The following is a 24,308-nucleotide window of genomic DNA, read 5'->3' as shown; positions in this document are numbered from 1 at the left end:
TGTGTGCAGCATAAACGCGAGTGTGTGTTTGTTGATGGACTGATTCTCATTGTGTCGGTCTCCAGTTGTAGCTGACTTCTCTGTGAGTGAAAGTGTTGGAGCCGTGCTCAGCGGGTTGTGGGTGAACTGAGAGTAGAAGCATCATGGGAGAGAGTGAATATCTGCAGTTAGTCAGGAGTTTGTCTCCTGAAAGACGCAGAGAATAAAGAGCTGAATGAGTGATGGGAAGAAACGCTGAGCTCCACCGTTCAGACTCTTATCTCTGTGTGTGTGTGTGTGTGTGTGTCTCAGTTGTAAGTGAAAACAGCTGACAGCACCACATTATTGTCCTGGCAACAATTCGATTATGGTGAAAAGTGTGTTTGTTTGACTCTGCTTGTGTTGAATAGACTGCTGTGTTGTTTCACTCCTCACACACACACACACACACACACACACGCACACGCACACACTCACTGTTCAGGTATCAGAAAATACAAAAGGTGGAGAAGACAAAAACTGAATCTGCTCATTTCTGTAATTTGACTGGTTATCGATTCGTCATGAACACAAACATGAGAATATGTGCGTGTATGTGTTGAATTTGTTGTGGATGAAACATTTTAAAATCTGAGCTTCAGTTTCTGTAAATGATGAATTGTTGTGACTAAACAGACAGAATTGACCTTCACTCCAGTCTGTGTGTGTGTGTGGCCGTCTTTGTGTCGTATGTGTGTGTTTCTTTGGAAGCAGTGAACTGAAACTTTGCACCGACGATAAAGAAGACGTTTGAGTCTCACGGTAACCAAGGGAACGGTTTTAGCATAATGAGCGGAGACGTATTGAGTGAAAAGTACATTTACATTTGGCCAAACTGAAAACACACAAACCGACGTGTGTGGTGGGTTTCAGCAGGCGATTCAGAGCTTGATTGGTCAGTGACTGTGGAGACGAGAGAAGGGACATGCTGGACAGATATTGTTGAGATTGGGTAAAGCTGGACGTGATGGGACCAGATGTCTAGAAACAAACACACTCTCCACTCCAGGCCTCAGCTGTGGGTTTCGTCTCTGCAGCAGGGGACAAACTGTGCTCGGCAGCTTGTACCGAGGGATTATGAGACAATCGGCCCCTGGATTGGACACATAAAGGGCCCCGTCCACACCTCCTACACAGGAACAAGACATCCACACTGAAAGACACACAAGCTTGTGTGTTTGTCGTTTTATTTAGAGCATCAGGGTTTTTAAACCAAAAGCAACATGTATACTTTACTTTATTAGCATCAGTCCTATTAGAACGTTCTGTGCCTGGTTAACAGCATGTTGGACATGTATTTACTTCTGGTTATTAAAGCTCAGCTGCACCCACTTATCAACCAGCCCTTCCAGAGATGAGAGATCCCAAATCTGAGCAGGTTTAATGTGGAGGAGACTCTCCACGTGGACGAGCGGCTGTCAGACGAAGCTCGGTCCTGCAGTTATGACGTGCCCACACACTAGCAGCAGTAGCAGCACAGCCTTGGGGATTTTCCGAGCTGGAATGTGAAGAATGTCAATAACAGAGCTCAGAAAGTGTGAGCAGGATTACGCGGGCGTCTTATTGTACCTGTGCTGTGTCGGCTCTGTGTGTGAGGCAGGAGGATGTGAATGTGAGGACACTGCCTTCGTTTCAGGGTCAGGGTTCCTGCAGAGTTTGAGGACGTGTTTCCGTGCTCAGGGTTTGACAGCTGTTCAGAGCAGAAAATATTGGGAGAGAAGCATTTGAAAAGAAACGTCCTTAGTTTAAAAACAGTCACATTCATTGTATGTGGGATTTAAGTTTTGATTAGTGACATAAATCACATTTATTAAACCCACATCTGTTTGTATCATGTAAACATGTGAGCAGTTCCTCCTGGTTCCTCCTGGTTCCTCTTGGTTCCTCCTGGTTCCTCATGGTTCAGTCCTGGGCCCACTGTTATTTACATGTGATGAATTAAATTTTGTTATTTAAAGTTGTTACTCGGATGATAGTGTGCTGGTTTTTAGGGTTATGTTTCCACAACTGTTTTCCAGCTGATCGTATCCCTGAAAGCCACTGTCTGTTTGTCTGACCACTTCGGAAAACACCTTGTTAGTTTATGATTCCCATGAGACAGTGCAAGCACAGCAAAATAAGAGCTAAACTGGATTTAAACTCATGGGATTTACTCGCATGCTGAGCCAAAGTACGGGGGGTGGTACAGGAAAAAGACCTGGGCAGAATTAGAATCAGCAAATCCTGATTCATGATCTTTCGTTTTTAGGTAAAATGATGAAATGAAAAACTCTACTGGGTCTTTAAAAAACCCGGCGTCTTTATATTTAGAACCTTAAGCTTTTGCACAACATCTAAGTTGATCATTGAAGTAGCTCGGGGGCTTTAGTCGGTTGTTTTTCCAGACAGTGCTTGAGCGATGTGTCCCTGCCTTCTCAGAATTTCCTACCCTCATGCAAATCCCCCTGCACCAAAGCCAACGTGCTGCAGCACAGATGAGAAGATCAGAATCAGACCTGGAGGTGAACTTCACTTCTCAATCACAGTCTGAGAGGAAGTGAAATGGACAATTTTTAGCTCCATTCATCTGCGTTTTTATCAGCCCACCTGTGACAGAGCACAGAGGACATGTCCTCGGTCTGTCACCATGACGGTGTCTAACGGTAACATGTTAGAATGACAGAAATGGTTCAGTCCCTGTGGAATTTTCCTTGATTAGCAGCAGAGTGAGAGTGAAGCAGCTTCACACTGACAGACAAGCTCAGTCTCGCTCTGGCCTGCAAACACTGCTGCAGGCAGGGAACACACACACACACACACACACACACACACACACACACACACAAATATGTTCACTGTGCTGATTCAGTGATGTGTTTCTGATCAGGAAACATTTGTTCAGAATGGTTCATTGAGATTTTCCTGAGTGAGCAAAACGCGTGATGTTCATGTAAATCTTTTCATTTATGCAAGTGAACAAAGCCAACAGACAAAACCTGAACAATCCAACAACAGAAAAAACGTCCTACTGTCCTGCAGAGACTTTGAATTCGTTTTGCTTAACACAGTAACAGAGAGTTTCCCACTGGAGCTTAGATGTGCTGAGCGTCTCCCACAGGACGACTGATTCTCAGCTGGTTGACACATTCCTGAAGTGTGTGTCCATGCGAGACACAGAGAGACAAGGCCACTGTGTAATGGCATGCTGCAGGACAACATTAAGTCTGTCCCTCTGTGAGTATCATGTCGAGTGTGATTATTCTGCTTTGTATTAAGTCCGTGAGGAAAAACACGGCATCACAGCTCTGCACTGTGTAAATCAGAATTGTTACAATGCAATGCAGGTTTTCTAGTGACAACGAAAGGATGAAGTGTTGTCGGTTCAGTGAAGATTCATTCAGCTCCTGCAGAGTTCGGGTTCAGTGTCATGTTTCTGTCCCATCACGTGAGAACATCAATAAACGCTTTTAAACAACACTTTAAACATCATGCAGCGTTTTCACTGAACATTTCAAAGCTTTTATTGATTTTGGTAAGTGAATATTTGACTTTTCAGCAGCTCTGAGGTGAAGCTCCAGGCAAAGTGACAGCAGGTCAGACACTGGAAGTATTGATTTCCACTTCATAGAAAAGCATTTCATATGTGCTCACATACATCGATCTCTTTGTTCTTTTAGTCGCATCAAAAATCTGTCATGTTTGTTAACATCAGCATCACACTGTCTGCACTGTTACAGGAAGAATCCAGTCAGTTTCTACAACATGACAAACAAACGTCTGGTTCTGGTTATTTTTACTTCAGGCTGGTTTCTGTAGCCAAAGATTGTTTTTGAACAACGACGCTTCCCTAAGTGTTAATATACGGCAGTAAAGTTACTGAGCTGCAGTTACTTCTTCAGTTTGTCAAATGAAGTGCGAGCGCTTTCTAACATGTACGTAATTTGATTAGAGTTCACGTTAGATCCAGTTAAACTTGATGGAGGTACGTGTGATGAAGTGAAGGGCTGTGTTAAGCTTAATGTAATAATGCAATAAGAAATCGTAAAAGTGCTAATGACTGTGTTTTCCACAGTGTTGCACTTTCACTTGTGGATGAACTGATTAGAATATGTGGACTGACTTTAAGTTCATATAGGAGTGAGATCGTTTTGGGCATTTTGTGTCTTAATCTGTGACATGCTGCAGGTGAAGCTGAACTCTGGGGTTTTAGTGAAAAACCACAAAAAGCAGGAGATACAGCGTCTGCTTTCTTTACCATGCGGATGTACTTAAAGTTTTTGGATGTTTAAAGACAGAGTAAGACATTTGCTTTATCTCTAACTATCTAAATGAAATCATGCAGATGTCTCTGAGGACAAGACTTAAAACATCTTGTAGTTTGGTTGAAGGTCAAACTCAGGATCATTTTGGATTTTCTCCTCTTTGATCTCTTCTGAAGATGGATTTTGTCCTGGTGCTCTGGGAAGAACAAACCGACTTCACTCTGTTTCTGCACTTTTCTTTAGAGCGTTTTCTTTCCTCTCAGAGGAATTAGCTACTTTAATGAGGGTCACATAAATAAAGATGACAAGAGAAAAGAAAGAGAGAGAAGCAGAATTCACAGGGTCTCTTGTTGTTCAGCTGCAGAACACAAGCAGAACTGAGGAGATTAAATCTCATGGCAGGGACCCTCCCTGAAGAGAGGTTCTGCGTTTCCCCCAAAACCCCTAACACTCCCAACTGTGTCCAGATGAGGATGCGTGACCTCGTAATTTCAGACACTAAATCAAATTTAAGTTGATTTACAGTTTCACAGTTGTTAAATTACAGCCAAATAAATTAAACAGTGAAAAAAGTGTCAACGTCAAATAGTGCAAATGAAATCTAATTGAGTTCTGCTGATGTTGTATTCCTTTAAATGTATTAATTAAAATATTTAGTTTATGAAAAACACACAAGTAAAGCCCCCCCCCGCCCCTTTTTATGACGTCTAATTGCATCAAATATCTGAGATTTAACATTTGACATGTCTTTGTACTATTTACAATCAAAACATAGTTTAGTCCATTTCCAAATAACTGCATAGCTTTACACAACCTTTCGAGAAATGGGGTTTGTATATTTGTTTCATGCTGTCGGCTTCGTTGATCAAAGAGGAAGCAGGAAGAAAAGCTGAGGACAGTGCAAGTAATGGCGTCGAGTAACTGTTTAAATCAAACTGTATACGCATATTTCCCAATAACCAGGTTACTGAAGTGCATGTAATGTCAGTGAGTAACAAAGGTCCATCAGTCTCCTGCAGCTGATTGGACGTCTCCAACTGTCAACAAGTGGACAAACTGTCTCAGTGCTGCAGAAACAACATGCTGACTGACTGGTAGTTCTCAGGCTGAACACTGACTATGGTGTTAACGAGCAGCCAGCAGCTCCTTGTGCATTAGAGCTAATTCAATACACGCACACACACACACACACACACACACACACACACACACACACACACACACACACACACACACACACACACACACACACACACACACACACACACAGCATTCCTCAGAGCGAGGGAGTCCAGACAAACCCGAATGTTGCAATGACAGAGGTGGAGAGACAGTGTGGGTGCAGGTTCAGGTGTGTGCATTATCTCTGCCTGCATCTCCTGCAGGTTGTGAAACTGTTAAATTCTTTGCTAATCTCTGCGATCTGATTGGCTGCTGCTACGATAGTAATCTGGAGAAGGCTCAGTTACAGAAACATTGATCTTCATAAAACAACTGACAGCCGCCAAACATGATGAGGTTGTTAAAGAAGGAAACTTCTCACTTAGCACCAACGAAGCTGATTCAAACCAGAGACTTTTGTCTGTTAGAATAGTGCAGAAATACGCAGCAGGAAGTACCTGAACAGTGCCTGTACTGCATTTACGCAGTAAATTTGCATTAATCTGCAGTTCTGAAATCATGGAGGCTCATTTGATTCTTTTTGGCAGCAATTTAATTCACTTATGTAACATTTCGGAGCAGCATGTTAATGTGTAAGAAACTCTAACATCACTTTCATCAGCACATGAACACACATCCTGGTGTATGTTTCACACTCCAAAAACACACCTTTTATTAGTCTATAGTCAATATGAAAATCAGCGACCATCGGCTGTAACATGGCAAATCATTGACTCATTTATTAAAACAGTAAAATCTCTCCATGGTCCTAATACAGCTTCACAGTCTTTTCCTCCACAGTGTTCTAATCCACAGTTTACTAAATTACTAACCAGCAAACAGCTTAAAAGCTAACAAGCATTTTAAAAGCTGCTGAACTGTTCCTTTAAGCTCAGAGCGAAAGATGGTTGAGACACAGACAAAATGTTGACAGTGATAAATCAGGCACTTTGACCTTGAAAGCTGGAACAGTTTGTCTATTCACACACACACACACTTTTCTCCAGCTGCTGCTCTAACACAATCAGAGGATTTGGAAACTTTCTGTCTCAGAAAACTAAACCTAAACACTGAGCTTCGTGCTGAGTCAGCAGGAACCTGGAGACAGAGCAGCGATGGATAAAGAGGATTTGAAAGATCCAGTTTCTTCAAGTCTGTCGTTCTCTCCCTCGTTCATTTGTGGTTTGTGTCTGCGAGCGGCAGCATGGTGGTGTGAAGATCGCTGACATGCATGTGCAAGAACCAGAACGCAACACAAAACACTCTGCGTCACGTCCAACTTGCATCCTACATGAGGGACCCAAACCAGTAGCTACAGTTACCTACTCACAAGTCTGTGTACAAATCAGAGATACTGTGGTGCTTGAAAGTTTATGCACCTCTAGAATTTCTGCACAAGTAGGACATGATCAGATTTTCACACAAACTAGATGAAAATGTTCTCAGTTTGTACACAATGTGCCGAACAGACGACTCTTCTACAGAAACCTCCTTTGTTCCACCAATGACACACTACAAACCTATGTTGTCACAATCAGACTTTAAGAGTGAAGACCCAACTTTGTCTTCTGCAAATAAGGCAGAACCTCCCTGACTCGCACTGATCCAAACACCTGACTCCGATTTCTCCTTCAAGTGACTTAATAATCCTAGAGGTTCACATACTTTTGACACAATCATGTGTAAGATTGTAAGATTTTCCTCACTTAAGGAAACATTTCAGGACTTCACATCACAATGAAAACACACTATTGTATTGTTACATATTCCCCATCATTCAGCAGCTAGTACAGATTCATCCGCTGCTAAAAATAGTCCAACAAATTCATTATGTCGTCCTGATTATGTGATTAAAAGATACATTTAGTGAAATTACTAAATCCCTTCAAATTTAAACTACTATTACAGTTATTTAAATACCACAGGTAAGTTTATTATTCCTCGAAACTTTGTCTGAACCCTGAACAGCTTCAGTGGTTTCAGGCTATTCCACTTTAAATAGCAGCTACCACAAAGAGACTAATTACAGAACTGATTTGCTATTGTGTGTGTGGAAAAACCAATGCGTGAATCTTCATCCGTTCTGTTTTGAAATGGTTTGAGATGCGCAGCTGATACTGTTGGCAGGAGTCCGTTTTATTATTTGTCTGACTCTCAAAAACTCTCTAAATTCTGTTAGATGTAATAGAAATTCTTTTTGGAAATTCTATTGGGGTTAAAAGAAAGTAGTTGTGCTTTGCATTTTCTTTGGCCTTCGTGTGAACACACACACACACACACACACACACACAGAGCATTTCATACAACAGCCGAGGATGTCATCCAAAAGTCTGACAGATCCAACCTGTTCTTAAACACACTCAGTGTATGTGTGTGTGTGTGTGTGTGAGATAAAGCGTGTTTGAACTTGTGTAAATTGAACCTGTGAAGTCGTCACCTTCAGCGTCGCTTTTATACTATGTTCAAATATAAAAACATTTAATATTGTTGTTGGTGACAGTAGAGTTCAGATTAACTGCACTCACTTTTTCTTATTACAGGCTCTATATAACTGAAAACACCTCTAATAATTGGTACATATACTTGAAATGATACGTGTGTGTGATTTATTATCTGAACAAATGTCCTGCTAAAAGATAATTCAGCTACATTTATGGTTCCAGTATCACACTATAGGCTGAAAAGCAGTTGTAGCCATGACCTTGGTCTAAGCTTAACCATGATAATGATAATGATAATTCAGACGTGGAAATCACTATTTTCAGCAATGCCTTCAAAGATAAGTGAAGACATTTTGTCTCTGTAAACACCAGTGTTACTTTAATCTGTAAGAAACAACCATATATAAACAAGATCCAGGAAGACCTTCTTTAAATCCACAGTGAGTCAGAGATTTGAAGTAGCATAGTGCATCATGAACTATAGATACCAGAAACACACAAACAACTCCATGAGTCTTAACATCCTCTTCCTCACCTTCATCAGTATTTTATAAAGAGTCTCTGGCATTAGAGGCCCTCACATGTAAAACAGGAAGTTTACATTAAAAAATGCAGTTGTGGAGTCCAGCATGCATGGATGCTCTGACAAAAGTCTCTAATGAATGGCATTATGGGAAATGTAGGTGTCCAGTGTGTCTGCAGTTTGGACCCTGCTAGGGACCATAAGCCAGAGTAAATGATGGAAGTTTAAAGTTATAGTGATGTGCAAAGGACAAAGAGGATAAATGGGGGAAAAGAAGAATTATTGGTGAGAGGACTGAGTGAAGGATCGACAGAAAGGGGGGAACAGTAGGAAGGAGGGAGTGTTGAGGGAGGAACTGGGGAATCCATGAGGGGGAGAGGACAGAGGACAGAGGAGGAGGGAAGGAAGGAAGGAAAGAAGAGACCACAGGGAGGAATGAGTGGGAGGAGGCTGGATGGACAGAAGACTGATTTGGTTAAAATGACTTAAAATGTGAGGATTACAGTAATCTCAAGTATTTAAACTGCTGTTGTCAAACAAGACGTACACAATTAGTTTCATCTGTTTTCAAAACTCTTTTTATCTAATCATATTGATGACAACCACAATCAGTGATTAGATTTTTATTATTGAATGAAAAGAACAGAGAAGATTCTGTATGAACAGCTGAATGAGAAGTGTGTGTGAGTGTGTGTGTGTGTGTGTGTGTGCAGATGTGAAGCCTCTTGCTGTATCCCAACATGAGCCATCAGCCAATCAGAGAGAGGCAGAGGACAGCTGTGTTGTCTTTGTGAAATCACAGGGGGGAGCCGGCCAATAGGAACCCAGCCAGACAAACAGAGAAGCTGAGTTAGGAGAAGTCGTCCACAGTTTGTGGATTATTAAAACTGATCATTGAGCAGTGAGTGACGTTACTGCGGATTCTCTTTTTATTCGGAATCACTGAGGAGCAGGTCCAGATGTTTGATCAGCTGCTTTTCAAACATTCAGAGAAACATGTACAGTCACCAAACAGGGGCGGATCTAGAAGTTTTTAGTGGGGTGGCCACAATGGGGCACATGTTCAAAATCGCGTGGCACCTTAAAAATAATACACCCATTGAAAAACGTTTTTATATAATAATAGTATTTTAATAAGGTTTTTATCAAGTGTTTGTTCACTTTAACAACTTCCAAATACATAACTCGTGCACTTCATGTGTTCCTGTTATTAACACCAAAGACTGACAATTACTTCTCAGACTGTATCCCTGAGCCTGACATGTACAGAGGGTTGGTCCACGTTCAGTGCAGAGGTCATGTGTTTTTTAAGCTGTCGTGTTTAGGTAACAACATGACCTTTGCTCGGGAACTGTTTTCTACTAATTGTAGTTTTCCTAAAAATAAGGGTGTTGGATTTTCTAAGGGCACTTTTCAGAATCTTAGTTTTGTTGCTCACTTTTAGACTTTCAGATTAAGTTTCTTCTTATATTTTTCAGAAGTGTGATGGGAGCTGAAAAAAAAACCATTGTTAAAGATGTAAATACACAATGATTAACTGAGTATTTTCCCAGAATTGTATCTGTCTGGCAACTTAGTTTCTACCTGTAGGTTTTAAGAACCCTATATAGACTGGAAGTGGATAAAGGATCAATATCCGAATAATCTATACTTCTGATTAGAAACTACATTAGAAACTGTATTTTTACTGAAAGGAAATAATCACCTATAAAAACAACAATGGACGACAGGACAACAATGAAGCATCAATCCAATATTTGCTCTTCTTTGTAACGAGGATGGAAACACAAATCACTAAAATATCTGACAACACTGACAAATTCAGTCATTCCCTCGCTGTAAATCATACAGAGCACATCTGAAGCAGATTCAGCCAGGGAGGAAAAACCGGCATGACAGGTGAGAAACACCTGTGGACTGCGATGATACTGGGGTTTTAAATGTCTTTGATGTGACTTCAAAAGCCTTGAATTAGTCACAGCTCCTCATATCAGATTATGCCCCAAAAACACAATCTTCGCTTATGATGTTACAATTCTAAAATTGTTGGACTTTTTCTCAAACTTTTTCTTATCCTCAAACCGAGTTGTTTCAGACATTCTGCAGCAGGTTTCGTGCTCATCTTCAGCCTCCAAACTGCTACAGCCTTTAGACGGAGCCGGTCAGGTTTCATTCCATACTGATGACAGTAAGGGGTTGTGATGTGTCAGATGTGTCCTGCTGTTAGACTCGTTTGTGGGGGAAGTAGTTTCTCTGAAATGGTGTCACACCTTCCTGCTCCTCTTCGAAATTGTTGTTTTAAATAGTTGACATAATGACGTCTTTACTGTGTTAAATCTCAACCTGAGAGATTCTTGGCTGGATGTTAACTTGAAACTCTGCACTTTAGCACCAGTGCAGGAAAGTAACTAATTACATTTAAGTACTTCACTTATACACGGTTTTTAGGTACTTTACTTACTTTGATGTTGGACGTGAGATTTTGTAAAGTGAAGTTAAAGGTTTTCTCAATCACTTCAAGCTAGTCAGAGAAAACAGCTCCACACGTGGTCTTCAGAGGAACTGCAGCTGATTTCACTCCTCTCTGTCTTTCAGTATGTCAGGGGATGAGTAACCAGCTGACGTTGTTGGGGACTCGTGAAAATCACTATGACAACATGGTGAGGATGTACACCAACTGCTCCGTGGTCCTGGAGAACCTGGAGGTCACCTACACCATGGAGCATCAGGACTTGTCCTTCCTCCAGGTCTGCCCCGAATGTTGGATTTGTTTTGAAGCAAACCAGGCAAATGTTTGGGCTGTAAAATAAGGGTGAAGGGTCACTGTGAAAGCCACTCGTCATTTACAAATAGCAACACAAAATCCCCTTAGTCCTCCCATGAAGGTTCGATGTGGAGCACTGCAACTGCACCAAATAGCCACTAAGCTGCACCTTTTCTAGCTAGTGGTGCCCTTCTCACCACTGTCTGCTTCTCATTGAGTCAGTGAATTATTAAGTCTTTTTTTTCCCCTTTTAGTTTCCCTTCAGGTTAACATGTTTAAATGCTCTACAGCTGCACTGCTGCCATTGTTTGCTGTTGAATTGTTCAACAGTTGGAGACCAGATTATTAGTGTGTTAACAGGTATCACGGGTTCAGGTGGAAACACTCCATCTATTTAGCAGCTAAACTAGCGAAGATACAAAGTTCTGCATTAGAAATGTTGATAAAATGTGTCACCCTGTTCAAGTATTACGCTCACATGTGGTAATTGCTCCACTGATAAAACATGCAACCTCTTTAATCTGGTGTTCTTCTGCTCACGGTGTGTTTGTCCTTGTTTCGGAGTTAGATTTTCCTCCCGCTGTGCTGCAGATGTGAGCATAGACCATTTTCAAAACTCTCTCTCTGTTGCATTTGAAGACATCCATCAGTTGATGGTCTAATGCCAAACAGCACATTGCTTTTGGAAGCTCTGTTGTCAGAAAAATCCATCCCTGAAGACAAAAAAAACAAGCAAATGTTTGAACAGAATCGGTTGAGATTTGGGAAAAGTTAAGCTGAGGTCAGAGTGCCCTTTTTCACATCGACAGAGAAAAGTAAAAACAGTCCCTGCTCACAGCTGCACATCCAGGAAACAGTAATGCAAGTGTATGGATGTGAAAGTGTGGAAATACTGATTGTGAAGGATTATCCATCTGCGGGAAAGTTCAAATGCACCGGAAATTTCAAGGACATGTTAAAGTCAAGAGATGCTCATGTGCCGACACAGTCTGGAAACCAGGCAAATAGGATGACTTATAATTAGTGAGGACGAACTTAAGATTTATGGTCCATGGACTAAAAGTCATTGTGAAAATTATTGTGATCCTCTATAGACACGTTCCTTAGATTAAATGTATTCATCTTCTTTTGTATTTCTTCAGTCCATCCAGGAAGTTGGTGGCTACGTTCTGATCGCCATGAACGAGGCTGCAACCATCCCACTCATCAATATGAGGGTGATCCGAGGCCAAAACCTGTACGAAGGCCTGTACGCTCTGCTGGTGATGTCCAACTACAACAGGAACCACTCGTCTGCGACAGTTAACTACACCAGTGGACTGAGACAGCTGCAGCTCAGCAGTCTGACGGGTAAACACACTGGACATGCATGGACATACAGAGACCAGACACCAGAGACTGAGCCAGAGAAAGCCAGCAAATACACTGGTGGATAGTTCAAGGGGCCTTGAATTTTGGATTTTCCAGCAATTCTGCAGAGTCAGTGAATAGTTCAGAATGACCATTGAATGTTCAGTTTTCCCAGCAAATACATGGATCTGAAGAGTAATTCAAAGAGGCCTTGAAGTGTGGAGCTCCTACACAGAGCTAGTGGGGAGTTCATAGGACACTGGGAAAGCAGAGTTTTCTAAACAAACACACTATTCCAACACAAAAGTAACTAATATTATTTAGCAGCTTTTATAATGAGTCAGAAAACTTTACTTTTGCATAGAATTACTGCTGATAAAAAGATTAAAAGTCACCATCACACAACCGCTGGGCGCTGAATTAGCTGCCGTTTACCAAATACAGCCAGATGTTTAAGCATTTTTCATTTCACTGATGTGTAACTGGATACTGAGGCCTCGCTTGTTGTGCTGGCTTCGGCTGGGTGGGTGGAGTTGGACACCATTTAAAAAAAATCTTTAGTCAACAGCAGTTTGTGTTCTGGCAACAGGAAATAGACCACACTGACATGAGCGTTGGCTGACGATGTTTTGGCATCCAGAAACATGTTTGCAGTGATCTCCTGCAGTATTAAGTGTACACAAGGAGAGTCTCCGCGCTGGCACAAGAGAAGAGGTGTCTTTTGTAGCTTTAGATTTACAGCTCAAATGAAATGGAGGACAAGTAGAAACATGAACTGTGGTTTGTATGATGTAGTTTGATGGCTTCCTTACAGAAACACAAAGTACTGATGATCTTAATACAGAATAATTTGGTGTAAATTTACACGAGTAGCTGAAAGATTAAAGTACTTTTCACAACCTTTGTGACACAAAGAAACCACATGGCTGTTTTAGTTAACAATTCACAGAGACTGTGACAGCACCAGCCTCCAAACACTCACAGCATCATCTATCAAACAAACCAGGGTTTACTGTTAGCACTTTTTAGCAACATGCTTCCAGAGCCACCAATGGCAAACGTGTCGGAACTCAACCATAACCACGTTTGTTAACTTACACGAGCACATGATAGCCAGCAGCTAGGCCTCAAGCCTGCACAATGCTTCATAGGCTCTTAACAAGCCAAAGCTTCTGTGCAAACTCACCTCTGTTTAAGACCTCGAACCCATACAAATGGAGTTGGAATCCGAATTCACAGTTCACACGTTCAGCCATGTTTTTTTACTCCTCGTTTTAGGCTCCACCCTTTCATATCACACATGAAAGAGTGGACCCTGACCAACAAACAAATACTGACAACCTTAAAAAAAGCACTGGCCAAGCTTAGTCTTTGCATTTACATTTAAGTATTAGTTACCTGTGTTTTAAAATCACATAGATGATTTTTTTCTTGCTTACATGTATATAGAAATCAGACCTCGCCTGCAGTTTTATGGGGAGTTTTGTAACTATTGAAGAACCGTTGCTTGTGTTGCTTTTCGTCTTACTGTACTTACTGTGATACTTCGGGTCATGTGGAGATAAGATTTTGTGTTTCCTTCATAGATGACATTTAAATGTTAAGGTGCTAAACTTGATTTACTCTGTGCCTCCATCATCATCCGCTCACAGAGATTCTGAAAGGAGGGGTGAAGATGACCCACAATCCCTTGCTGTGCAGCACTGAGACCATCCAGTGGTGGGACATCCTGGACAAAGCCAGCAACCCCCAGATGCTTTTCAAGACAGAAAACTATGCTCGTAAATGTATGTAGAGTAACAATGACGCGGCCTTTAATATTTTTGTATCTTTCTGATCTAATGAGGCTGTTATCTGAAGGGTTTCGATGAATATTAATGTGAGTGTGTTTGTGTGTTTTCAGGTGAGAAGTGTGACCCAGGCTGTGTTAATGGGTCTTGCTGGGCAGCAGGACCGGATCACTGCCAGAAATGTAAACACATAACCCCATCATCCTTCTCCAACTACTGTCAAACATTTTCAACCACTTTTTAAACCACAATATTTTTCAGTAGCCTCTGTTTTTCCTTGAGACTTGATTAAAGGCGTCTTTCTGTTATAGTTTTTTTGGACAATGATTTTTCTCTGATGTGTCTCTTTCTGTCTTTGCCAGTCACAAAACTGCAGTGTGCAGAGCAGTGCAGCAGAAGGTGTAAAGGTCCAAATCCCAGTGACTGCTGTAACGAACACTGTGCTGCTGGCTGCACTGGACCTCGAGCCACCGACTGTCTGGTCAGTGTTTTGTAGGTTGACGCAAAAGGAGACTCCAAAAAAATCCATAAAATCCATACTACTACTTAAAGATGTTTGTTACATTTATGTCAAAAACAGCAAGTATCTGTCAGAAACACAGGACCTTGATGCTTTTATGTCTACAAATGAATTTACGCTTAGCTGTACTAGTGGAATTGTCCGAAAATCATCCAACAGAAAAACACATGTTTAAACTGAACAATAAAGTTATTCTCTCTGATCTCCAGGCCTGCAAGGATTTCAATGATGATGGAACCTGTATAGATTCTTGTCCTAGTCTCAAAAGCTACGACCAAAAGACGTATTCGGAGGTTCCCAACCCCAAAGCCAAGTTCACATTCGGAGCAACCTGCGTCAAGGCCTGCCCACGTATGGACCTATGTTTTTTTATGGTGTACACAAATACTGCAAGCCAGAGCTATGACACGTCTCCACCCTCAATTCAAAGACATTTTATATGTTTTTAAATTGCTTATTCAGCGTATAAAATGTCGGAAAATACTGAAGAATGCCCAACATTATTTTCAATTTCCTGTTCTATTTCCTAGCCCGTGCTGATGTTACTATAAAACTAAATTGTAAATTAACACGTAGTCATTTACCGACGAGCCTTTTGGAAACATTTATTAGTCTTAAATTAATTTATGATGAATCAACTTATCATTTAAGCTCAATATGGTCTTTGGTTCCCAGAAAAGACATAAAAGCACCATATATTCAGTGGGGGTCAGTGGGGGCTCAGGAATATGTTTTAACCACTTAAAGGTTAAACTTATCTCTGCTGAGGATGTTGTGTATGAATTCTGTTCTTGCCTGCTTATAGATAACTATGTGGTGACAGAGGGTTCATGTGTACGAACATGCAGCGCTGGAAAGTACGAGGTGGAGGAGAACGGAGTCCAACGCTGCAAAGCCTGTGATGGCCCCTGTCCTAAAGGTAGAGAGACACAGACTGACATAGAGAGAGGGAGAGAGGGAGGGAGCAGACTACTAAACACCTAACCTCACTTTTTCCTTCAGCCTGCGATGGAGTCGGAGTCGGCACGCTGACCAACACAATGGCGATCAATGCATCCAACATTGAATCCTTCAGGAACTGCACTAAAATCAATGGGGACATCTCACTCATTGAGACCTCCTTTACTGGGTGAGATCCTCTTCACTGCCAAAACGTTAAAGTTAGGCTGAGTTAGAGATGCAGTAAGTTAGAAAGTTAGAGATGGGGCGGCTGTAGCTCAGTTGGTAAGGCAGTTGACCATGGACCACAGGGTCAGTGGTTCAATCCCCGCTCCTGGCTACAAGTCGAAGTGTCCTTGGGCAAGACACTGAACCCCAAGTTGCTCCCGGTGGGTCAGGTGAGCACCTTGCATGTCAGCCACCGCCATTGGTGTGTGTGTGTGAATGGGTGAATGGGAAGCTACATTGTAAAGTGCTTTGGATAAAAGTGCTATATAAGTGATTATTTATTTACTATTTAGAGATGCCACAATATTAAAATGGACAATCTGACAATCAGTTTGAGGGTTTCTTTAAATAATCCACAGTCTTCACTGTTACTCCCAAAGACCAAATTCATGTCTCTGGTCTCATTTGAATGTTAACATTCTTTAGTACACTGTCAAACCTTAAGAATAAGTCTAAGCTAAACTTACAGAAACACAAATAAACACACAGAAAAAAACAACTATTTTGTTTTTTTGATAGAAAAAGTGTGTCTGCAGTTGTACATTGGAGACACAGTGTGGACAAGGTCAGAACAGAGTTAGGTGAAGAAAGCACCAAAACTGAGCATTGTGCATGACCTTGGAGTCCACCTTGATGAACATGTAGCTAGTAGTAGCTTCAGACCAAATTTTAAATCTGCTTATTTGCAGTAAATTAAAAGTACAAATTCTCTTTTTCTGTTGCAGGGATGCACACTATAAAATCCCACCCATGGACCCGAGTAAACTGGAGTATTTCAGGACGGTGAAGGAAATCACAGGTAGTTAAAGACGACTTTAGCAGCGTTTATCTCAATCTGTTTTCTCGATTTAGTGATGATCTTGAAACTGAGCTTTTACAGCTGCAGCTGATCAAATAAAGCTCATTGAACATGTAGAAATGTCCTGAAAAGACGATGGTTTTTGTCCTCCAGGTTACCTGCTGATCCAGTCCTGGCCTGAGAATCTGACCTCTCTGTCAGTGTTTGAGAACCTGGAGATCATCAGAGGACGAACAACAAGATCGTGAGTCTCAGCACGTTTCATTAGAAATAATAATGATTTGGGCCTAACTTACTATGTTTAATAACTTGATCAGCTAAATACATTTTTAATCTTCCTTTGCAGTCATCACAGTTTGGCGGTGGTGAGAGCGAAGCACCTTCGCTGGCTCGGTCTGCGCTCCCTAAAGGAGGTGAGCGCTGGGAAGGTGATGCTGAAAGACAACAATGAGCTCTGCTACACCAAACGTGAGAAGTGGCACCGCCTGTTCAGATCCAATGATCAGGTCATCAGCATAGTGAACAACGCTCCGCCTGTAATCTGCGGTTAGTTCCTGGATGTGTGTCAAGTTTGTGTGGCTGTTTAGTCAACGTTTGAAAAATAATGCGTTTTTCTGCATCACACAGAACAACGGAATCAAACCTGCGACTCAGAGTGTACAGACGAGGGCTGCTGGGGTCCAGGTCCCACCATGTGTGTCTCCTGCAAACACTGGAATCGTAGAGGACGCTGTGTGGCCTTCTGTAACCTGCTGCAGGGGTGAGAGAGATGTCCTCAGGCTCAATGGGACATCAACCCTATGTCTTTGAGCTTCAATGTGTCGTTAATTGTCCTTTGTGGGCTTCTGAGCCGATTATCACGCCTCTGTGTTTTCCTGCAGTGAACCCAGAGAGGTTCAGTTAAACAGCAGCTGTGTCGAGTGTCACCCGGAGTGTCTGCTGCAGAATGGGATCCAGACCTGCAATGGACCGGTCAGTCCAGTTGCTACCACTGCTGCTGTTTGAAGGGCTGTTCATTCCTCATTCAATTCTCAAATGATGCAGGACTGTTGAAGCTATTAGCTAGCTATAAACTATTGTCTGTTATCTGTCATCTATTTTTTCATCTATTCTCATATTTATCCTCTTTCTGGAATTATTTATACATTTTTCCTGTTTGGTTAAGTTATCCAAGCTCAGTGAGTCATATGTTTAGCATGAACTTCCTCAGTTATGTGCACGTTTAAGCTAAAGGTTACAGTGGGCTATTTAATAACCTCTCATGCTCAGATTTCATCCCTTTTTCTGTATCATACTTTTTAAAATAGTATAAAACTTCAAAATAAAACTCCTTATTATTTGGTGTTTAACACAAAACATACTGAAAATGTAGTAAAAAGTAAAACAGTGTCATGAAATCAACAACAATCAAATGCAAAATGTAAATGATGAAAAATTATTTTGTAGAATATTTTAGATACATTTCTCGTCACTAAAAAATATTTGGATTATTTTCATGACACAAAAAAAGATTTGGACCAATCAGGTTGGGATACCTACTTCAAGAACTGATCCGAACCTGTAAAATTACTTTTCAACACGTTATCGCTTTCATTCCTTTTGTTTCTACCTGCAGGGTCCCGACAAGTGTTTACAGTGTGTCCATGTTAAGGATGGGCCCCACTGCGTGTCTCGCTGCCCCCACGGTGTCACAGGAGAGGGTGACATGCTGATCTGGAAATATCCCGATAGTACGGGTCAGTGCCAGTCCTGCCACCCGAACTGCACCCAGGGGTGAGCTACATGTTCCCGAGCAATCATCCACACTGTCTGCAGAGCTGAATCATGCAGATCAATACAGTTGGTTAATGTTTGAATTTAAGTTGTTTTGTGTCTGTGTTTCTATAGGTGCTCAGGTCCTGGACTGTCTGGATGCGCAGGGTAAATGACCATTTGCATAAAAATAAAATGTTGGGTTCACCTGAGGAGTAAGTATTAGCAGATGGACAGATTTAACTAGGAATTACAATTGGACAGTGTCATTACTGAATTACATATAATCCAGTTAGACCAAATGCCAGTGAGAGTGTCTTTAGTTTCCTTAAAATATACTTAGTTCAGCTATTGTTTACACTTGGCCAAATACTATAGAAGGTGAATGGAAATTCTAAAAACAGAAATCTCTGAAATTTAAAGCATAAAACAATAATGACGTAATTCCTCTAAGCATGTTAAGTTTCTATCAATCAGGGTGTATTAGGCTATAATATATCTGTATTAGCATCTGCAGCTATATCGTAAAGTCTAAATTCTGCAATATTGTGTTATGTTTTTAATTACAACATGTGTTAGGTTTTAAGGATATTCAATAAAAACCTAAACTTCAAATGAAAAACTGTTATTTCCACACTAGTATCATAAATCTGAATGGGAGGAAATGGGAATTCTGTTAACACATTACAATTTAAATTTACTGACAGTACATTATAAATAGGATGCAAGAGTTAAACGGACATCTGTGAAAAATCTGTGGTACCCAAAAACATTTAAATAAGAGCTACATGAAACCACTTTGTGTGACACGGTTAAATCTATGTCCTCTGAATAATGTAAAACCAAAGTGTTCTGTGGTTTCTTAGCACAACTACCCACTCCTCTTTGGCGGCGGGCGTGGTTGGTGGGCTCTTGGTGGCTGTCATCTTGTCATTGATCATCTTTGTGTTACTACGGCGGCGACAGATCAGGAGGAAGAGGACTATGCGGCGTCTCCTGCAGGAGAAAGAGGTGATGTTAACTTTCAAAGACTGTGGTCACATTTATGTGCTGTTGAGTATTTTTCTTCTGGACTAGAATACGAAATCCTGATGAGATAAAAGCTGCCATCTAAAGTACAAAGGACAAGTTTATATATCTTCAACGTACAGTTAATCTGATTTTTTAACGTTTGTTTGTAGCTGGTGGAGCCATTGACTCCGAGCGGTGAAGCTCCTAACCAGGCGATGCTGAGGGTCCTGAAGGAGGCAGATTTTAAGAAGATCAGGGTGCTCGGCTCTGGGGCCTTTGGGACCGTCTACAAGGTCAGAATGAAAGACAAAAATCAGTCCAGACTCTTTTTTCTGAGGTAACTGTGAGTGGTTGTTGTCAGTGGACTGAAAAGATGAATGTTTACAGCATAAATTCAAGTTGATGATGCTGATTTGCTTGTATGTTTAGGGACTGTGGGTCCCTGAAGGAGAAGATGTGAAGATCCCAGTCGCAATCAAAGTTCTCAGAGAGGCCACATCACCTAAAGCCAACCAAGAAATCCTGGACGTACGTGTCTTCACTTTATTTTTCCTTATTGCTCCCTCCTCCAGTAACAGGTTATTGATTCATGAAGATATTTTGCAATAACAATTTCTGCAGTTTAAAATAAAATCATGCCCTGAGGTTGCTTCATCCTTTAAATTAAGTTTCATAAAACAGTTTTATTTTGAGATTCATGGATATTCTCACTCATATCATGAGGAAACAGGCCAAATGAAGTCATTAAAACTATATCCGGCATTGAGAGATATAAGTAATGTTTGTGTGTGTAGGAGGCATTTGTGATGGCGAGTGTGGATCATCCTCATGTTTGTCGTCTCCTGGGAATCTGCCTGACGTCATCGGTCCAGCTGGTCACTCAGCTGATGCCTTATGGCTGCTTGTTGGACTACGTCCGACTCCACAAGGAACACGTTGGGGCCCAGTGGCTGCTGAACTGGTGTGTCCAGATCGCCAAGGTGAGCCCAGATAAACAGGGTTTCTCACAGAGATAATAATCTAAATAAATCTTCTACCAGCAAAGTAAATGCTCCTGTATCAGTTTAGTCCGTTTCTGCCTGAGGCATCATTCACGTCTGCAGCTCGCTTTAAGCCTGCTGAGGTTCATTAGCCGGAACGCAGCAGGAAACCATGTGTGTGTTAAGCTAATGTTAATCTATTCAATCTCAACAGGATCTTAAAGTGATGGGAAAATCACAAATAAGGTCATGAGCTGAGATGTAAATTTGCAACTTTAAGCTGCGCCAACCCTCACTTTAAACCTGTGTGCAGGGGATGAACTACCTGGAGGAGCGTCACCTGGTGCATCGGGACCTGGCAGCGAGGAACGTCCTGGTGAAAACTCCTAACCACATCAAGATCACTGACTTTGGCCTTGCCAAGCTGCTTACAGCCGATGAGAAGGAATACCACGCCGATGGAGGAAAGGTGTGTTATTTTGACTCTGCTGTGATCACTAAAAGCCTAAACCCTCCCCCAAAAAAATTCTGCAGACATTCGTTCTTCCTGCCGCCACTTAGGCTAAAGCACATTCTGGACTGTGCAGAGATAAACACGATGGTCATCTAAACATATGACAGTTTAGAATTTTGTAAATAATCAGATTGTTTGACATCCCTCTGAGAGTCTTATGGATCTTTTAGTATCAGCATTAATGCAACCATTGCAACACAAGAGACAAATGAGATGAGGTGGTCAACAGAGCTCTAGTCAAAGCTCAAAAAGGAAAACATGATGAAAATGAGACACTTCAGTAGTTGTGTGAAGAAGGTTACAGACTGGCAGCTGAAAATTGACTTAAGGAAGCATTTGGTCACAGCTCTCAAGTCAGATTTGGTCCATTTTAAGTGAGCAGTAATGCTGGAACTCACTGTCCTCTTGAAGAATGGAAACAGGGGACACATGAGTGTAAAAAAAGGCAAAATATCTCAAACTTGTTGAGGAATGTAGAAGGCAGGGGTGAAAGTCCAACTGGGCACTCGGTGTCCTTGGAATCAGGAAGAAGAGACACACAGAACATTACCAAAGCTGCAGAGAAAGCATTGAATTGGCTGAGGAGAAAGAGAGTAATTTATAGTGTAGTGTCCTACTTGAAGACATTGACTGATCAGACCTGGCTTGGTCGCTCAAGTGTGGGCGTCAGATGATCTTAGAACCAAATCACCCTTGTGGCCTAGTTGCACCACTCGCTCACAGATTAGACGTTTCTGTTATCAGTGAAAGTGATGTGTGAGTTCTATAAACAGTGTGTCTGTCCCCCTCTGGTCTCTGTAGGTTCCCATTAAGTGGATGGCATTGGAGTCGATACTTCAGTGGACCTACACACATCAGAGTGACGTCTGGAGCTATGGTCAGTCATCTTCTGGTTCTCGGCTCTTATTAGGGCCAGTAATGTCATGTTGGATTGAGTAGACTACTATTCTGGTAAATGGCCTCTTTGAATTGTTGCTCACAACAGTGAGTCAGTTTCACAAGTCAGCGGTTTTTCATCTGCAGGTGTGACGGTGTGGGAGCTGATGACATTTGGCTCTAAGCCATATGACGGCATCCCAGCCAGTGACATTTCCTCAGTCCTGGAGAGAGGAGACCGGTTGCCTCAGCCTCCCATCTGCACCATTGACGTGTACATGATCATGGTCAAATGTAAGAGCTTGGGTTTAAATACTTTAGGACACGTAGCACGTTTCAAATCTTATAACATTTAATCAAATATGTCAACAGGATGACAGCTCTGGCAAACATCAGTGACTGACCTAAATGCCAGGGTTGTCCAACTAGATTTTGTTACCTCTAATGAGGATACCAGCATGAGTGATGAGGCTAGATGATACCACTATACAGAATGACACCTGGGAGACCAGGTGAAAGGTTTAGGCCAATTATTTCCCTTCTCTGTCTTTTCAGGTTGGATGATTGATCCCTCCAGTCGCCCCAGGTTCAAAGAGCTCATAGCAGAGTTCTCTAAAATGGCCAGAGACCCATCCAGATACCTGGTCATACAGGTACACAAAACTAACACTTTGGTTCTTTGTAAAGTTAACCCAGATGCTACTACCCCAAATAGTTAACCAGTGATGGGATCAGTGCTTTGCATATGACTGACCATAATCTGATCTGATTCATGTCTCAGGGTGACCTCCCCAGTCCTTCAGACAGCAGATTTTACTCTCGCATGCTAAGCTCCGATGACATGGACGACGTGGTGGATGCTGAGGAATATCTGGTGCCTTATAAAGGACAGAGTGATGGCGCGAACCGTCCCTGCAACGCTACGGTACACACACACACACACACACACACCTTACACTTGGCCTACTGTCCGAAAATTATTTCATCAGCTTCTTCATCCCACTTGATAACACAATTTTCGGCCAACTTACCTGTGTGTACTGTCAGAAGCTACTTTATGTCTACACATGATGCAAAACAGCTTGTGTTTCACCCAAACTATTATAATTGCTGGGGCCCAGAAAATTATGCAGGACAAGTAAGGCAGTGGAAGACAGTAATTTTTTATTGAAATTAAAATGAGGTAGGATAGCAGGCGGCGTGGCAGGGAGAAGGTGTGTACTGCAGAGGGAACCAGGGAAAACAGGTGACAGCGTGGACATCTAGGAGAGAAACAAAAAGGTGATATATGTCTGTGCAGGGAGAGAGAATATCTGGTGAAAGGGTGCTTATGGTAGAATGGAGGAACAGTGACGTCTGCAGAGGATTTGAGGAAGAGCCAGTTCAGGAGAGGAGGCAGGGGAAGAAGGAGAAGTGAAAACACTGAGATAATCGGGAACAAAGTAATAACTCGCGATAAATACAACGTAGCAACAAAACAGAAAGTAACAACTTTAGGGGCGACTGTGGTGCAGGAAGGTAGAGCGGTTGTTCACCAATCTCACGGTTGTTGGTTCAATCCCCGGCTCCTCAGGTCACATGTTGAAGTGTCCTTGAGCAAGACACTGAATCCCAACTTAGTTGCTTCCGGTGAGTGTTGGCCAGCTGCATAGCAGCTCCCCCATCGGTGTGTGATTGTGAGTGTGAATGGCTGAATAAGAAGCAGTGTAAAGTGCTTTGAGTGCCAATAGGTAGAAAAGTGCAGAACATTTAACTCAGTGTCTAAAGAGGGAAAACAACAGTCAACAGTAGAATATCGTCAATGTACAGTCACTTACTACTGATGTTCCCCAGGGAACAAGGCAGAAGGTTTCATGGAAAACAAACAAAGTGAATGACAGATCTTGATAGATGACAGAAACAGGTGAAGCTCAGAAGAGACAAACAGGTGACAACCCTCAGGGGACAGGAAGACATTCTGTCAGAGAGGAGTAGGTGAGCGGGGCATATAAAGGGGAGGCAACAGGTGAAGTAGCTTATGACTGATTAGGCAATGCAGCAGGTGGAATCACAGCCATGACACAAACTATCTGAACACATCCCATTTTTTATGCATCCTGTATTTTAAATACTTTTACTGCCTCTGTTTCCATCTCAGAATGGTCATCCAGCCAGACAGAACAGCATCGCTTTGAGATACATCACTGATCCGATTCACAACATGATGGATAGAGACGACATCCCCGGCCACGGTACTGGTTTGTGTGGATTATAGTTTTTCCAGGTTTTCTAAGCAAAACTAAGACCTTTACAGAAACTAAAGAATAAACGGGCAAATGGCAGAATGGTCTCATTAGAAACAAACGACATTGTAAATCAAGCAACTCTAAAATACAGAACTACAGACAAATAAATGAGAGCT

At 41.8% G+C, this 24,308-nt stretch overlaps 1 protein-coding gene and 1 long non-coding RNA gene across 2 annotated transcripts in view; one reads left to right on the top strand and one right to left on the bottom strand.

Annotated features, from left to right (window-relative positions):
* The window catches only part of LOC137104399 (melanoma receptor tyrosine-protein kinase-like), a 30,067-nt gene that overhangs the window by 2,155 nt on the left and 3,604 nt on the right, over positions 1-24,308 (top strand). The window contains exons 2-26 of the mRNA XM_067485527.1: positions 10,980-11,131; positions 12,291-12,498; positions 14,151-14,285; positions 14,402-14,470; positions 14,651-14,769; positions 15,018-15,159; positions 15,614-15,727; positions 15,811-15,937; positions 16,701-16,774; positions 16,928-17,018; positions 17,121-17,320; positions 17,402-17,534; positions 17,656-17,746; positions 18,390-18,547; positions 18,662-18,694; positions 19,393-19,537; positions 19,708-19,830; positions 19,967-20,065; positions 20,332-20,517; positions 20,831-20,986; positions 21,833-21,908; positions 22,055-22,201; positions 22,463-22,560; positions 22,689-22,832; positions 24,045-24,138. Of these exons, the coding sequence (XP_067341628.1) occupies positions 10,980-11,131; positions 12,291-12,498; positions 14,151-14,285; positions 14,402-14,470; positions 14,651-14,769; positions 15,018-15,159; positions 15,614-15,727; positions 15,811-15,937; positions 16,701-16,774; positions 16,928-17,018; positions 17,121-17,320; positions 17,402-17,534; positions 17,656-17,746; positions 18,390-18,547; positions 18,662-18,694; positions 19,393-19,537; positions 19,708-19,830; positions 19,967-20,065; positions 20,332-20,517; positions 20,831-20,986; positions 21,833-21,908; positions 22,055-22,201; positions 22,463-22,560; positions 22,689-22,832; positions 24,045-24,138 (3,114 nt within the window). The remainder of the gene's footprint in view (positions 1-10,979; positions 11,132-12,290; positions 12,499-14,150; positions 14,286-14,401; positions 14,471-14,650; positions 14,770-15,017; positions 15,160-15,613; positions 15,728-15,810; positions 15,938-16,700; positions 16,775-16,927; positions 17,019-17,120; positions 17,321-17,401; positions 17,535-17,655; positions 17,747-18,389; positions 18,548-18,661; positions 18,695-19,392; positions 19,538-19,707; positions 19,831-19,966; positions 20,066-20,331; positions 20,518-20,830; positions 20,987-21,832; positions 21,909-22,054; positions 22,202-22,462; positions 22,561-22,688; positions 22,833-24,044; positions 24,139-24,308) is intronic.
* On the bottom strand, positions 11,049-13,788 carry LOC137104452 (uncharacterized). The gene is made up of 3 exons (XR_010911700.1): positions 13,685-13,788; positions 11,627-11,861; positions 11,049-11,183 (listed from the first exon to the last, which is right to left on the bottom strand). It is a non-coding gene; the product is annotated as an uncharacterized lncRNA (long non-coding RNA).

This window comes from Channa argus, chromosome 19 (assembly GCF_033026475.1).
Source record: "Channa argus isolate prfri chromosome 19, Channa argus male v1.0, whole genome shotgun sequence".
In the NCBI taxonomy this organism is placed as follows: domain Eukaryota; kingdom Metazoa; phylum Chordata; class Actinopteri; order Anabantiformes; family Channidae; genus Channa; species Channa argus.
This window is presented reverse-complemented; position numbering and strand designations above follow the sequence as displayed.